Source organism: Aspergillus ambiguus, assembly GCF_047715705.1.
Source record: "Aspergillus ambiguus strain CBS 117.58 unplaced genomic scaffold BDV59scaffold_3, whole genome shotgun sequence".
Classification (NCBI taxonomy): Eukaryota; Fungi; Ascomycota; class Eurotiomycetes; order Eurotiales; family Aspergillaceae; genus Aspergillus; species Aspergillus ambiguus.
Genome location: NW_027395516.1, coordinates 1,349,959 through 1,366,381, shown reverse-complemented (window position 1 = coordinate 1,366,381; position 16,423 = coordinate 1,349,959). Strand labels below are relative to the sequence as shown.

The 16,423-nt window shown below is 49.0% G+C and overlaps 6 protein-coding genes across 6 annotated transcripts; 3 read left to right on the top strand and 3 right to left on the bottom strand.

Annotated features, from left to right (window-relative positions):
* Positions 1-439: 439 nt before the first annotated feature.
* BDV59DRAFT_170439 (uncharacterized protein) lies at positions 440-872 on the top strand. The gene has a single exon (XM_073688413.1). The coding sequence runs from the start codon at positions 663-665 to the stop codon at positions 825-827; it is 165 nt and encodes a 54-aa protein (XP_073552121.1). The 5' UTR covers positions 440-662; the 3' UTR covers positions 828-872.
* A 2,266-nt stretch (positions 873-3,138) lies between these two features.
* BDV59DRAFT_170435 (uncharacterized protein) lies at positions 3,139-3,663 on the bottom strand. Its single transcript, XM_073688412.1, has 2 exons — positions 3,375-3,663; positions 3,139-3,314 (listed from the first exon to the last, which is right to left on the bottom strand). The coding sequence occupies exons 1-2, from the start codon at positions 3,643-3,645 to the stop codon at positions 3,277-3,279; spliced, it is 309 nt and encodes a 102-aa protein (XP_073552120.1). The 5' UTR covers positions 3,646-3,663; the 3' UTR covers positions 3,139-3,276.
* Positions 3,664-6,673: 3,010 nt separating this feature from the next.
* Positions 6,674-8,144, bottom strand: BDV59DRAFT_88523 (uncharacterized protein). The gene is made up of 5 exons (XM_073697275.1): positions 7,682-8,144; positions 7,491-7,627; positions 7,159-7,233; positions 7,019-7,080; positions 6,674-6,933 (listed from the first exon to the last, which is right to left on the bottom strand). Exons 1-5 carry the CDS (start codon positions 8,050-8,052, stop codon positions 6,841-6,843), a joined length of 738 nt encoding a protein of 245 aa, XP_073552119.1. The 5' UTR covers positions 8,053-8,144; the 3' UTR covers positions 6,674-6,840.
* A 2,240-nt stretch (positions 8,145-10,384) lies between these two features.
* On the bottom strand, positions 10,385-10,957 carry BDV59DRAFT_170416 (uncharacterized protein). Its single transcript, XM_073688411.1, has 2 exons — positions 10,541-10,957; positions 10,385-10,413 (listed from the first exon to the last, which is right to left on the bottom strand). Exon 1 carries the CDS (start codon positions 10,750-10,752, stop codon positions 10,549-10,551), a length of 204 nt encoding a protein of 67 aa, XP_073552118.1. The 5' UTR covers positions 10,753-10,957; the 3' UTR covers positions 10,385-10,413; positions 10,541-10,548.
* Positions 10,958-13,361: 2,404 nt separating this feature from the next.
* nsdD (GATA-type sexual development transcription factor NsdD) lies at positions 13,362-15,661 on the top strand. The gene is made up of 5 exons (XM_073697273.1): positions 13,362-13,653; positions 13,706-14,649; positions 14,736-15,065; positions 15,197-15,503; positions 15,608-15,661. The coding sequence occupies exons 2-4, from the start codon at positions 13,906-13,908 to the stop codon at positions 15,404-15,406; spliced, it is 1,284 nt and encodes a 427-aa protein (XP_073552117.1). The 5' UTR covers positions 13,362-13,653; positions 13,706-13,905; the 3' UTR covers positions 15,407-15,503; positions 15,608-15,661.
* On the top strand, positions 15,335-16,123 carry BDV59DRAFT_88264 (uncharacterized protein). Its single transcript, XM_073697272.1, has one exon. It carries the CDS (start codon positions 15,595-15,597, stop codon positions 15,988-15,990), a length of 396 nt encoding a protein of 131 aa, XP_073552116.1. The 5' UTR covers positions 15,335-15,594; the 3' UTR covers positions 15,991-16,123.
* The last annotated feature ends 300 nt before the right edge of the window (positions 16,124-16,423 follow it).

The window sequence follows — 16,423 nt, the reverse complement described above, 5'->3', positions numbered from 1 at the left end:
CTGTCATTTGGCCCTAGTTCCGGTGTCCAATACCTTCGCCATGGGTGTACGCAAAATGTATATACTGGTTAAGCAAAAGTACACCTATCCCTCCCGCCTCCCCGCCACGAAAGCTATACGCATGCTCGCTTGGTGTTATACGCAGTATACCTGAGCCCAGACTTTGTCCAGGGGAATTGCATGATTGCGACATGATCATCGAATCCTCCCTTCCCTCGGTGATCACTATCTCGAGAAAATCTGCTCATTCGGGGACCCATTTCAGGAAAAAGAAGAAAAAAAGAAAAAGATTGAACGGGCGGCAAAGCTCCCATAACCAAAGAGCCAAATCAGGAGAGCTCGGCAAAAATCCATTATTATTATTACTATTCCTCTCTTCAGGAGCTGAGAGTCTGAAAAGGCTGGTAAAAGCCATCTGAGCGTAACCGTGGATCCATACCGTTTGAACATTCTCGAAGGACTGGGCCTCGAACGGGGTTCACCCACTGAAGTGGACTCCCATCTGCCTCCTATCTGTGTTGGGTCTAGCAGCGAAGCTCGCCGAAGGGGTGAAGGGGATTTAGGCCGTGAGACAATCTTTGGTTGATTTGATTGAGGGGTGCAGATCCCGATCGTTCATAATAAGTCGGGGACCTCGTTTGCGGTAGCACTCCATTTAATCGATGGGGGTTTTCTATGTTCCAGGGAACCACTCGGTCGCTCTCCTTTTATTTCCCTTCATTAAGGGTTTTGTTTCTTGTTTCCTCTCCCAAAGTCGGCACGATCTACGATTGTCGGCTCATCGTTGGTTCCGTCGCCATGTGGCCGGCGTATTAGTCTGGGTTTGAGATGGGATGTGTTCCATGGGACGTGATAATACCAATATTCCGCCTATAACCGCGTGGTAGAACCCGGTTTACGTTCTCGTATCCGTCGTATGTTTTAGTTCGTATCACGGAGTATTACTTTGGGTACACAGGCAAGGCAGGATACAGATGCTGTATCTAGACCAGGCCGGAAGCAACCAGTCGTACGATGCGGTCCGAATCAGGACACGGGCAGACACCGGCTACGCAGACGTCGCGCTTAGTAGATCGTGAAAGACAGCGCGTGACGATCGGGGTTAGACTCGTGCCTGTAGGTTTGTTTTACTCCGCTCATGCAGTACTTTTGCTGCAGGGAGGGCAGCTGGATGATTGGCAGCAGAGGGTCTCAGATACTCGACTGGTGCATAGAGGGCGCCTGAGCTTAGTTTAACTCACTGCGGTTCGCCTACACCTATATTGAGAGGATACAGGACATGCATTCCTGCATGTCGCCAGGGTCCAGAACCAATGTTGGTTCAACATGACAGGTAACATTTCTTATACTTCTCCCCGCTCTGGAAGATATATTTCCGTCCCGGGGAAGTGCCACCCACCTGCGCTTCCTACCTTTGATGAGCGTCTAGACCACGTATGCCCGCCCCGTGGATACATTTAGATGAAAATTCTCGTTCGTACGGAGTATATCCCCTTCTGGACAACCAACAGTGCCAACTCAGAGCACGCAGCTGTCCTAACTAGGTACGGCGTAGACCATCAGATTGCTGATTCGTAAGCTCTCCCCGATCAGCAATGAAAATAAAATAAAATATCCAGAACAATAATAAAGGCGGGACCATGCACAGGCGTGCATGACTCTCGCTCCCATCCTGCCACGCAGGTACAGAACAGATAGTTTCATTACCATTATAAACGGCTCGAGATCTGGATAAGCATACGTCGAACATCCGTCCCGAATAACGGGCGGGAAGGGAGAACAAGGCAAAAAGACAAACGAGATTAGGACGACGATAAGCTAAGACCCCGACTAATACCCATGAGGTTATCATCTCCGTGTCTTAGTTCGATATCATGATCAAGCAGCGCCGTCCCATTCCAGAGTCCTACTAGCCACCCGTGTCGAGTGGGTTAGTTAACTGTTAGGATAGACTAGTCTACTCAACAACCAAGATCCGCGGCGATTGACTTTGTCCCCCATCCCGTGGCTGATAGTCGATATACTAGTTTGAGTAAAAGCGTTGCCAGATCATCCGATAGTATATGGGGTAGTTTCCGCCGTGAAGCGCGAACGTTCAGCTGAAAGTTATCGGACGGCGAGTCAAGGATTCCCCATCCTTAATACTCGTCGTCAATAACTCGAGATAGACGGAAAAACCACCATTCGGGGATTTCAGCCGCTTTGATAAATTAATTCCGGTGTTCTGGAAAAAAAAAAAATGAAAGGGAAAAAATCTCGGATGTTTTCCCTGGTCCGAATCCACTCGTCCCCACAATGGGATGGTATGAATGATGGCATGGTAGGGGAAGGGCACCGAACGGCTCAGAGCGGGAGTCAGGAAGTGCGAACTGAATAATGCAGCACGGCACATACTGTATATCACTAACGACATATATGACTTCTGTCCAATTTTATCCCCCACCATAGAGCCTGGAATTTACCCGCACCAGAGCCCATCGCGCAAAAAATAGGTGCGGAAAATATTCAATACTCATCGAATGCCTTGCTTCTGGCGAACAATACAATCTCAAACTCCCTCGCACGGTTTCTGTCAGAGATAGACATGCGTGAATGCAGGACCCCCAGCCATCGGAGAAGGCTGATGCGTCAATCCGACGCGAGTGGACCAGCGCCACTGGATCCGTAGACAGACGGTGGGGAATCGTCCAACGGCTTCGAAAAGGAAGGAGGTACAACCCGCGCAGCGCTGTGTTGCTCTGCACGACTACACCGAGCTAAGGGAGTTGAGGGATTATCAGAGGAGACAGTCAAGAGACTAAGACATGTGACTTTGTACGGAGTATGTCGGCATTACATCCCGAGCGAGGTATCTATCTACTTCCCTCCTGTACGAATCAACGGGGAGCGGACTCTGATCTTGAAAGTCGCAATTGATCGTCTTGATTCATGATCCGAGAAGACTGGTATTGAACCGTTTGTGGGTCTGTATTCATGGACGTCAGCACTCATATCCAGTTTACCCGAAGACGGTCTTTTGCACCTACCTGACACTATAACATTGTACTCTGAGCCCTTCGCCTGTGGGATTTGACACATTTCCGGGATTGCTTCCTTTGAATGTCGCAGATTAAACGCCAGCTAGACTTTCCCGGGTGCAATTGATGTAGCGAAAGCAAAATATAGAAGGGGTCTGGGTACGGGGTTTGCTGCGGGACCGAGCATGTCCCATGGACGATGCATACTTGCCCCCCATCGACAAAAAAGCTCTCTGCACGATACACTGAGTCATTGACCTCAGTAGATCACAAATCTCCGTAAATGGCGAGAACCAACTGTACGCAGTACCTCATAAGTTATAAATACAAAATTTACCAGAAATACCAAATACCAACAATAATACGTGACTCCAGTTCGCCATCTCGACAGGGCTTTTTTTTTTTCAGGCAGATCTTGGTACGGAATACGCCAAAGACGGTAGGTTAGATGGAGTTCGATAGCCTGATCCACCGCCTCACGCGTTCTTAAGAGAGGGGGAAGAAGGAGGAAAACTGGGAGCAGGCCAAATTGGAGAAGAGGGCTGAGGAACAAGACGGAATAACCAAACCAACTAACCCAGGGCCATTCGGCCATTCGCATGGTTGACGGAGTGGGCCGGTGCTCCATGGATCGGATGGGAGAGTGTCGTCCCTACTCCTTACTCGGAAGGAGACAATCTTTAGCTCCTTCCCATGTGCTCACCCTTATGGGAGACCTACCTTACCCTAGGTAAGGTAAGGTAGGTTCAGCATACATGCCGATACTTGGGACCCGTTCCGTCTGGCGGAAAAGAACCTGAGGGGACGAGGAGAGATGGGGAAGGAGGGTCCAGTACTATTGCGTACTGCATACGGAGTAAATCTCCTACAGCGAGATTGACAATGATCGGAGGCAAAGGGGGGCAAGTAAAAGGAAAAGAGAGTGGGAAAAAACAGTGGAAGGATAGTCATACAGATGGTCCATGCTTCTTGCATTTCGACAGCTCGGTGCAGAGCTTCATGCCGTAACTCTGGCTAGCCAATGAGCAGTGGTATCTTGCACGGGATGGTAACAGGTACAAATTACAACCGATTCACCTCAGGGCACGAAGGTTCCAATCCGTTCATCTTCGTAACATACGGTGTACGGAGTACAGATGAACATACCCAGGTACTCCGTAGTACTGGTGCTAAAACTCCCGTCGTCCTGACTCAATCCTAGGGGATCTGAATAGAGATGGATCCTTTTCCGCCGATACAGTGGCAGAACCGAGACAAAAAAGTGCTAGATGGTTAATCCATGAATCCCAATCGGTCGGCCTGCAGCCGAACCCACGCCGACTAATTTAGTCCGTATCCATCCACAATGATGGCGCGAGTAAGGAAATGCACGATTGTCTTCTGCTTTTTGCGCTCTGGTTTTATTACTGTTAATTGGTTTTTCTCTTATTTAAAATTTTTTTTCTCTCCTTTCCTTTTTTCTTTTTCTCCCATTAATTTTATTCCAAAGAATTATAGTTTCCTCCGTCCACCCCCAGCTGTCAACTTGCTGTTTTAGGCCAAGCCATCGGAGAGTTTACCGGGACGGTTCCACCGTTGGTGTTCCTCGTCGCAATGTCGCTCTCCTTTTCCTCGTTTTGGACTTGTTCCCATTAATGATTAATAATAAAAGAGGTTGGTGACTTCGTGCGATGTAAGTGCTTTCTTTGAGCAATAGTACCTAGGTAGCTATCAGACAGGCGTGGAAACTGCTTGCGAGTAACTCTATCTGCCAAAAAGAACCAAGGTTTTCTGTTGAAACAACCTATAAACCTAAAGTACGCCGCCCCTAAATTATTTCGCAATTCTCTGCTCCCTCATATTCCCCATCTGGGTTCTAAAAATAAGGAAATGCAATGCACCGTATCCGTGGATGAATGACGCATCGAATGACCCCAACTTTGGGACGATCGTGCAACTGGGAGGGTGAGCCCTTGGAAGAAAAAAGTATTTTGTAATCAAGATAAAAAAAAAAACATCACTTACGGTGTTCTTTTCTTGCACGGTGCTACTCGGAGAAGGTCGAGCAAAATGAATGCGGGACGGTACTCCGTAAACATTTACTCTATGCCTCAGAGAGAAAAAGAACAAATCCACCCAAATGTCTTGTGCAGGAGGGGTGGGAAAAAAAAAGATTGCGATCGCAGTGTAGAGTCTTTCCTCATTTGTCAAGGTACTGCTGCTCCCTTCCCTTCTAGTCGTATAATTATCTGATCATCCTGGAACGATCAGAGGCCCCAGTCCCACTACGTGCCTAGGTTACGGCATCTGTCGTCCAGAAACCACAGACTAGCGCAATTGCTGTTATTGCGAGGCGCGCACGACAGGTGCTCCTTAGCGAAGCCGACAGCCAAACGGTCGTAACGGTCCTTGGTCCATTTTGGTGTGGCGCTGTCGATCCTATCCGCTCTCTGGTCCACTTTCGCTCAGCTCCATGATCCATCATCGCCCTGTCAACTGCATTTTTTCGATAGAGCTTTCCAACCTGGGGAAGGTACTGGTCGTAGGTGACGAACTAGTTTTCTTAGCCACGTCCTTTCACTGGTTCCCCCGTCTCCTGCAAGACCCATGCTCCGTTAGTAGCATCTGGACCCGTAGCGTTGTCGGCAGTTGGGGACCCAGGTGGCTGTACTTTCCGCTCTCTAAAGGAGACGGGATTTGCTTTTCAAGTGTGATTTTTGCGAGCTAAAGATCAAGAGCCAAGAGCGTGTAATTGACACAGAATGAATACCCTAGCGGATTATTTGGGGAACAAAATATCAGGAGAAGCAAGGAGTTACCTAAATCTCCCCTGACAGATCGGACCCAGTGGCTAGAGCGGCACGTAGGCGCCACACTTTTTACCGATGCCTACTTCGCCTGATCGTCAAATCTTTCTTCCTCTGATAGTACTCATGTTGGCCATACGGCGTATAAAACGGGCGGAAATTGTCCAATAATCTGAGGGCGTCGACGCTTCAAGTTCCCACTTCCGCGGCCGAAATGTTACACACGCGGCTTACTGCATGGGAGCGACAATGACATTATCACAGCGATCATCACACGCGCCCCAGCCTTGTCGTATCTTGCTCAAGATTGACTCGAAGAGTAATACGTTGGAGCATCTGAGTGGGACAATACCCCCACCCGATGCTTGAAGGTCCGCATATCACAGGTCTCCTCATTCCTGCATACGAAGCACAAGATTGTCGGGACTTGTAACAGGGGCGATCACGACGTCATGCGAGAGGAAGAACACAGGGGGCAAAAGGGACGAACCACCCACTACTGAACCCGCGGGTGGTAAGGATTACCACACATGATAATGCTGCGGCGCACACTATGTGGGCAAAGAGAGGGGCTGACATCATTGCATCCTGTCAGGACTCATGTTCCTTCCGATTCCCGTGGCCAACTGGGGGTTATTCCCTATTGGCAGCATCCGCAGGAATCGGCCCCCGGAGCTGGATGGAAGTCTAAGCCCTCGCCGTAGAGAGGTAGGAGCGTCGATTGATCAGCATACCCATCAATCTATCACACACCTGTATGCACAGTTCACTGTATCCATCAACTTCAAAGTATTTGTGAGCATTGATAAGCGATGCCTCCTCACTTGAAAGAGGGGAAGGCGCGAAAAGTACCGCATGTGCATGTACGAGCCCTCCGTAGGCACGCACCGGTCCCGTCCAGGTCACCCATTGCCACGCATGAATCAGGATTCGAGTGGCGGGAGTGCGGCGAGGCCGGTTGCAATCGGCACTTAAGCTGTTACTTCGTCCAATACTGGCTAAGCAGTTACGGGGAGGAGGATGTCAACCACCTGCCTTTACGGAGTACCACAGCTGGTCAATGCGTGGCGGCGCCCGTTGTCGACTCGGGCGACTCTGGATCCTCGATGGCGCTGAAATTTCGGGATTGTCTTTCTCTTAGTCCTTTTACCACCATCAACTATTCAGGGGTCCCAAGCGGGGCGCCCATCACTAGTCACGATAGGTGACTCGCACCTCAATTCGGGAAATTAAAAAATATTCGACGCCATACGGCGTACGGTGTACAGGCCCTAAGCCTTCCCTTGTGGCCAAGTCAACCAGATCGATCGCCCCCAAATATTGGAAATTGCCAAGGAATGCCTGGAAGAACGAACCTGATAGTATTTGATTACCAGTGAAACGGAGTAGAGAGAAGGGGGAGGGCAAAAAGAAATCGAAGTGCTCCATGCCTAGTTACCTTAATCAGCCTCCTGACAGGAAACCGTTTTTTACCCGACGCGTCACGAACGCGATTGGATTAGTCGGGTTGCGGGCGACCGTTTAGATCCATCACGGTTTGCTGTTGTCCGCTGTCTGTGCACCGGTCACGATAACAACTGCATCTCGTGTGATTTTCAGATTTCTTTCGAGCTCATTCGAAAATTAAAAATTCAGATTATCGAAAATCATATATAGAGGTATAGAGAAATCATGAAAGTGATCATACCTAGGAGATCACATGTAAGTAGTGATGTCCATGACGGTATTCGTCTTTTCCTCATCAATGCTTTCTCCTCCTCCAGGGATCTCCATTGAGTAATTCTTCCAGCGAGGGAAAGGATCGGATTGCTGATCTTTCCCGGGCTATGATAGCGTCATCTTGGGAAAAGCTAGCTATTCGAAAAAGTTCATCCTAACCAGTGGAGTCGGCCAAACCAGTACAACGAAGGAACCGAGGATGAACAACTGCATCCACCAGGACCCAGTATGTGTTTCCGTAGCGCAAAAGATCTTGCAGCTTCAACGGGCGCCATGTCTCCGTTCTCCGCACATACGGTGGACAGTAGGCTCGTACAGATGCGGTAATGGGACTGATCGGTCGGACGGTCACTCCAGGTATCGAGTGGCTCGTCCCAAAAAGTCTGAGAATGGTGAATCGCCAATGTCAGGCGTGGACGGAGCTGATCCCGCACTTGGAAAAGTGGCACAGCGAAGGGAAAACATCTGCCAACCCTTACAAGGGCGGCGTATCTCAGGGGGTCAGTAAAAATCTGCGCAGCACAACTCATCCTCACTGTCGAGCGCCAGGGTGATTTCCACCATTTATGGTTGAAAGTCCCGGCAACAGCTGACTCGTATGGCGTCGATGCATACTCTCTGGATGGTTTGATCTTTTTACACTGATACGTTTTTGGACGGCGTACGACCTACTCATCCTACTCATCCACTGCACGCTAGCAGTAGTTTCGGCATCATACGGATTACCTTTGTCCGCGCTAAGTACCTAGTAGGTTAGTGAGTATCGGTCGACCATACGGCGTACACGTCGTAAGGATTACAGGAGAGAGCCAATCTAGGTGCATACAGTTTGTGCACATGCACGATAAGCTCGGGGTAGGATCACGGTACGGAGGTACAGGTGCAGCTAATCATCAAGATCGCGCCAGGTTCGCCCCCAAATCTGAGCTGTGGAAACGATAGGTCACATTTCTCTGGCCCCAGTGATGCATATGGGTTCATCGCTAGAGTGACGATCAGCTTTGCTCTTGTTAGCAAGGCGCGATCGTTCATGTAGCCTCATTTGGAAACACCGGGTTCTGTCGTACGAGTTAGTCCCTCCCGCCGAAACGAAACTACCTATGAGTATATAGTCAGCACCTGGAATTGATGCCACTGAAGAGGATATGACGTATAAAGACGGTAAAACGTACCGATTGTCGAATATATCATCGGCAGCCGTGACCCAAGTAGGCAAGAGCAGTGCGAAGTACATCCCAGGTCTTCAACCTACCCTCCATGCATTTGTCATACTACCTTGAAACATTGAGCAACTCAGAATGCCGAAATTTCACATTATTCTTCATTGCGGATCGATAGATGCAGAAGCCAAACCAAGGAAGTGTACAAGGTTAGAAGAAACGCCACCCATCATTAAGGTTAGACGAAACGAGGAAAAGTGTCACACTGGGGTTACGGAGTACAGATATCATGACCTTCATATCCCGGGTGGATGAGATGAATGGATAGGAATAACCAAGCCGACTAGGGTTGACCATGAATGCATCGTTGATGCGCTTGTCCGTTGGCCATCTCCAATCATGTGGCCCGCAGGCCGGATCTCGGTTCGGGGGCTGGATCGATCCCAACGCGCATGTCGCAGATGGACGCCACGACAAGTTGGGACCCAGAGATGCAGGCTATTTCGTTTCTGTTTGCCTGATTAATTGCGATGTTCCGTGTGGCATACTGGATCATGGGTCCAAGGTTTCGTCATACCAATGCCTCTTTTCACCCCGCTTCGTAATGTCAAACATAGTCAATGTTGACTCAATGTTGATATGAGACAAACTCACGTGACTATGGCTTCCTTGGGAGATAATCCGACATATTGGGTGTGAGTATAATTATACGCCTTGGATGCCGTGCCATCATTGAGAGCCTTCTCCTCACGTGACAACGAGGCGCTTCATGGAGGACAACCCCGAGATTCAAAATGCCAAATAAAATAAATAAAATAGAATAAATAATTAATTAATAACAAATCTCAATCGATCGGAATGCAGCAGGGATATCAACTTGCTCAACGGAAGAGAAACGGACGTAGAGGAAGGTTGTTTGAGGCTTGTGTCTTAAAAGTCTTCACAGCATGATGGAAAGATCACTTGACCATCTCAACCGATCTCACTTGAGCCACTTCTCAGCTTCATTGTTTTTTCGACCTACAGAAGCAAACACAACAAAGGGTACACCAGAATCAGCCGAGGGAGCTGCTTGTCAACGATAGTGCTACCCATGAACGGCTGTGCCCGAGATCTCAAGCAAGGGAAGGCGGGGAACGTTGTATTGTACCGTGGAACAATAAGTCTTCCAATGTTCAGATTGAGAGAATGCATAAACCTGTTTAGAACATTTCTGATTTGGCCCCATCCACGTACAGGATAATTGACAATTGATCCATCACCACCCACATTGGCATTTGCCTGCTTTCCCCCAGTTTAAGCCCTTCGGTTGCCTGGATATGAGGAAATGAAAGTGGATGTGCCCCTCGTGCAGGAGGGGATCTGATCATCCAACTTGCGGAGGGGCCCTTTCTTACCCGGCAAATAGTAGCGGGTGGTCGGATCTCCTATCACGAGCAATTTCAACGGCGTAAGTTTTTCTTTTGGGCTAGCTGCAGACGCCGATGAGCGTAAGCGCATCCATTTTCATTATTATTTCTACTGATGTGCGATCCAGTTTCTCCACTCCGATCGTTGCCAGATCTGGGCCAAGGAGAGACATTTGGAGCAGCCACGCATCTCACACGGCATTTGCCAGGTTCAGGTATGTCTCATTCCTTCTCCCCCCCTTCTCTTTTCTTTTTTTCCGTTTTACGATTTACCTCTAGTTTTCATTGGAGTTAGTGAACATGGTGCGAATACTTCCATCAGGTATGTACCTACATACCAGGCACCATGTATTTTTTTTTATCACGAGATCTTCCCGACCGTGGAGAAAGCAGCCTGGGACTAAGGTTGATGGTTCTTTAATGCTTCAAGTAACTGAACCTAGTTTGAGTGCCTCTCCTACACAGTACATACCTTAGGCCGAAGGGAATAAATTGGATCCAAGTCCGACTTATGCCGAACGAACACTTTGAATAATATCAATGATAATAAGAGGCAGGTCACACCCACGACAAGGCTTTGTGGCATGTCCCTTGCGAGAATGGCCAACGAGAAATCGGTATCTCTGCTTGGTTCTTGTGCGGTTCGAGAGTAGATTGACATCTGGGAGATGGTTGTACAGAAATATGTAGGTAGCAACAGCTACTGGAATGACACCTAAAGGTCAATCTGAATCATCCATCGGTGCGGAATAATGGAAGGGTAATTCTATCTCGATGTGGTAAGCACGATGGTTGAATCTCAGATCTGGCACGGAGTTTAATTAAATTTCTCACGATGAACACACCATCGGTCTTCACTGGGGCTGAGAGATAGTCAGGCAATAGAGACAACAAACTCAATTTAATGAAATGAATTATAGTGCTATATTTTATACCCTAGTCTTGTCGGTTCTTTTCTCCCCCTGTCCCCGCCGACTTGGGTCTGGGAATTTTAGTCACCCATCCATACCGAACTAACTACAGGTTAGGTACCTAAGCTAACCATCATGTCAACCCTCCCGTCCCGTTAGTCTCCTTCCTTTCCATTTTCCTGCTTTAATTAAAGTCGGTCGGCCGTTCCCCTAATTTGCGTAGCGTGCGATCTATGGATCTCGATACCTTGCCGACCCATCGTCCAAGCCAGTAAACACCACTAGGGACCACCTGCACTTTCCATCATTTCCTTTTCGTTCCCAAACCAAATCATCCACCGCTCCCAAAGATAATAGTGCCCCCCGCCACTGGTCTCCTTTCCTCAGTGGGTATGCGGCATACCGTACCGTCTTTTCACCCATTCCAAGCTGCAGGGCTCCTGAAGCATCAATTGTACCTCTTACCTATACTTCTGGCTCTCAAGATGTTCTTTCTAGGTAGCAGTGGGGTGAAGGTATTTTTGAATCTGGTGGACGGCTCATGCTAGATGATATTTCTAAAAAATACCTCTTAAGGTGAACAACTCGGATATTACCTGATCGTTAAAGATCGATGGGTTCCAAGTTCCGTTGGTAAAAGTCATCGCAATACCTACCACCTCCGGTCCTGAACAGCGGTATTACCGATACAGCCCGTCTGTTCCTTGACTGTATTGGATACAGTAATTCCGTACCGATGGTGTGTACCTATGGTGTTTTTCCCTCCCGACCAGGGGACAGGCACAACCCCCTTGGTAAGGCTCCATCTCTCTCCACTCCGATATCCGCACATCGCCAATATGATCCCAACTCCCTCCACATTTCGTCGAAGATCCGCAGTTCGCAGCCCGTAAAGCTTCTGTAATTCGCCGTAACTTTAAACTGGTCATAACTGCCAGTATGATTCGATGATCTCGTCGTCCGCTCTGGCTCCTCCCTTTTAATTGTCAAGGTCTGAGCTCATCTGGGAGACAGTTCCTAGCAGCTCCTCTCTCGGGTTTCCGTCTCTCGTGTGGAAGTGCGGGCCTGGTGGTGGCAGCAGACCTTGATTTTAAATGGGAATTTTATTATTTTATTATTTTATTATTTCCTTGTCGATTATTATAATTATTATTTTAGTTTATTCATTTTTGCCTTCTACGGATTTAATTTTTTTAGTAAAAAGAAAAAGGAATTTTATTTATTTTCTTCTAATTTAGTGCCATCGCCATCACCATTGCAATAATAATAATTATTATTATTTTCTATATTCCAATATTTCATCTCTCTTTTCCCTTTCTTCCCTGTAGAAATTATATCTGCTTCCTTCTTCCTTATTCTATTACTCTAAGATTAACATCATAACCCACCTACCTACCTCTACCTAATCGACGACCTACCTCCTCTACTTCCCTCTCTCCCCCGTTCATCTGCTCCTCTTGCATTTCAATATCAAGGAGACGGTGACAAATTCTCCCCTTCCGACCCCTTGACATCGATCGGCTCGGCCATTCTCCGGTTTCCATTCCTCGCTCATCTCAAAGCCAGGTGACTTCTTCGGGGTTGTTTGTTTCCTTCACTCGTGGAGAGCTTCCGAGATCCTTGGCCCTAGTAGGAAATCTTCGGATCGAAAAGAGAATCCAAGTCGAGGGACAAGACGATCCACGAGAGACAGCGAAGTCAGAAAGAGGAGATCATCCACCCCTACGCGCGCATTCATCGCTATCCCTTGCGTCAACTGCGCCTCCGCCGCTCTCTTTCCGCTCGTCAGAAACTCAACCGCTGTCAAAATTAATTTCTCGATCGAAATCTGACACTTGGAAAATAAAAATAAAAGTACCATCTCCATTGGGAGAATTTCTTTTATTGGGAGGCGCGCAGTTTGGCTTTGGACAGATGGTTATTCGAAGCGCAGGAAGGCCCGTTCCGATCTGATCTGTTCGCTGTGCTCTGCGGGTGCGCGCCGTGCTTTCTGCCTTTTCGCCGTCTGCCCTTTATCAAATCAATCGCTTCCCCTCCAGCGAGCATTACCGTCGCGATCGCATCGCCTTCAGAGTATCTGATCCCTCAACGCCACCTATTCTGAACCAGAGTTGGTTGCCGTCCATTCTCTTGGCCTCGAGGTGCCGATTCTAGGTTTGCGCGGGTTACCTTGGTCGACCTGCTGCGCTTCCGATCTTCCTTCATACGGCCGTCTTACGTTCGCATCTCGCCCGATTTACCTCTCCTCCGCCACCACCCCCAGACACCTGTGGTTGAAGGGTGCGGTGGCACTCTTTTTATTCTCGCTTTATTCTTTTTTTTTTCCCTATTATAATTATTTTCTTCGGGTCCCCTGACGTCGATTCGGGTTTTCTGAAAATTTATTAATTAATCTTAATTCTCCCCGAGAACGCCTCTCGATCTGATCTCACCACCCCGATATACACTTCAGATCGGAGATCGAACACATTGGCTGTTACCCTTCTCCGTCTCTTTAATATCGCTCACGCCCCCCTTGGACTCTCGACATCTTGTTCTGATTGTTATCCTACCGACCTTGCTCTCTCGCCGTCACGGTCAATCTTCTTCATCACCACCACCCACTTTGCAACGGCGCCCGCTGGTGGATGAATTTTACGTTGCAGTAAAAGGTATCGATTTCAAGTCTTCTGGCGTGATGGGGTCACTAGACGCTGGCCATAGGCATAGGTTTGTTCTCTTGAATCTGGCAGGCTTTTAGCTGGCGCGTATACTCCGTGGTCAAAGGAAGGTGCTAACGGTGAACTCGCGCCTCTAGGGATCATCTACCTTCGATAGGATTTTTGGGCAAAGACGGCTCAGGATACTCTGCCGCAACACCAGGCACACCGACCCCCCCGGCTTCCCTTCTCAGTCCAACAAGCATGTACTCAGGCCAACAATTACCCTACGCTTACTCGGCGTCGAGCGCCCCTCAGCCGGGATACATCTCGCCGCCGGACTCGCGACGCGCGCTGGAGGACGACAAAGAAAAACAGCCCTCACAACCGCAAAGACAATCCTTACCATCAATTCAGGAGGCCTTGGGGAATGACAACCCCTTACCGTATCCTGCGCCGACTTCCGCCCCCCCTCAACAAGCTCACCACTCTCCCCATCCGCTCTCCCTTGGACGTGCCGCGGGCGAAGGACCGTCAGGTCCCCCGAATCCCTTCGGCAACGGCACATCCTACCCGGCATATTCCCACCAGTCTCAACTACAAACCGACGCATCTCGGTCTAGCTTGGTCTCAGTAAATACCCAAGACTCCAGAAATGCCTCTCTACAGTCTCTAAATTCGGGAAAGTCTCCTACCCAAAGCGCGAAAACCGGAATCACGTCAGTGTCTGGCTCGCAGACCGGGTACGAATACAGCGCTCCTACTTCTGCGGGTCCGATTGCGTCGCCCAACGGCTACCCCTCGTATTCGCAGCCCTACCAATTTCAATCACAACCGCCTCCAAACGCACCGCCATATCCTACTGCCTACGATAATCGACCGTACAGTGGCGCATCATGGAAACATAGTGTGCCAGAGACGGGCCGTGTCGACCGTCATATAGCAAGCCATCCGCAAAACGACCCCGTCAAGCGGCATTTGGACGATGTGGAGACGTCGTTTAATGAGGTATGTATTTTACTGTATCGGGGGAGGGAGTGGGCTACTGGATGAGCCGCTCGATGCAGTGTTCGTTCCAGTGCTAACTGCGATAGATTGCCGAAATAAGCACCCGCACATTGGACTTTTCGCGACACTATGCCGCTAAGGCCCATCATACTCAGCGCTCTGGGCCGATGATGGGATCACTCCCTTCGGTCCATGAGGTGGACGACATGTTGACCCTGCATCGACGGAATTATGACGCCCTGGTGCGGTTACGGAACTCTGTCATGAATCAGGAATACGCCATGCAAGAAGAGATGGCTCAGCGAAAAGCTTTCAAACCGAGTGGGGTACGTCCCGATGACCACATGGCAATGTATCAAGAAGAATACAAGGGCAGTGGCGGATTTGCCGGTCCGGATCCCAAAAAGCGACGAGGGGTAAGTTGAACCTGTCATTCCCCCAATTTTTTTTTTACTGGTCTGCTGGGTCCTTCATTTCCCAGTCCTACGACGATCACCTGCTTTCCACCCGTTTCCCACTCGTTTGTCATCACTGACAGCTCCTCTAGAAAGCTGCCCCTCCTGGACGTTGCCACAGTTGTAACCGAGCGGAAACGCCAGAATGGCGCCGTGGTCCAGATGGTGCTCGGACTCTGTGTAACGCCTGCGGTCTGCACTATGCAAAGCTGACGCGCAAGATGGGCGCTAAGCAGGCGTCGGCACTGGGTTCAAATCTGAAACCCAAGACGCTTGACTCCGCATCGCCCCCAAGCCATTGATCTTGTCAACCCGATTCATTTATGTGGCGTTGAAACGGCTTCCGATTAGACGTGCCAAACGGCGTTTTGTGTCTTGTGTCCACTTTTACATCATAAGGTCTTGTCCACCATTGCCCTCTTGAAGGCTTTGCTTTATTCCTTTCCCCCCTCCCCCTTTTTTTTGGTCTTTTTCCTTTGTTGATCTCTCCATGGTTGATACAGTTCTGGTTGGACACCAGTACGGGATTGCTTTTAGGCGGTTTGATTGTTACGAGTGTTTCCGAGCATGTGGAATTCTTTTCCTTGCCGAATTTGTCACTGGGATTATTTCTAATACCCCATCGCACGTCACGTTGTGGGAAAAATATTGGATAGACATTAGCTTTTGTACCTGGGTTTTACCGTTTTCCTGTGGGGTTGACATTTTATGGTGTTTCGTCTTGGCTCTTGCCCCTCCATCGTCACATCTCACGTCCACCCGTTTGATTCACTGTTATACTTATATACCCCTGTTTCTTACCTGCGACCTATTTTTCCTGGGATTCGCCTTGGTGATGATCGCTGTCAGATGTGCTATACGAGTCGATTTTCCTTTCTTATGCTGATGTCTACATTAAAGAATTGCTTCTAGAACCTGCAGTGATGCCCATAATGTAACACGATTGTAACAAACGGATTTCGTGGTGATCATCGGAGTAGACTCCTTCTAAAACGAGAAGTGATCAAGTAAAAGGGGAACGGGGATGAAGGAGGTCCCCGATCCCAAGTATCAGAACCCGATATTGGATTGCTGGTAACCTATAGGAGTCGACCGGGGCCCAGAGTGGAGGCGACTCGCCATGTGGCTTCATTCAGATGGCAATATCGTCAGATGGCCCGTTTGATCTGGATGGCCCGCCAGATGTGCAAGTCTTCCAGGGAACGCATAGGGGGTTGTTTCATGGTCAACCCCGACATCGGGAAGATCGCTTCGATATTGGCCACCACTGCCATGTGGCGATGGGCCTCTATACGGAGGACAGGAAATACGATTTCCGA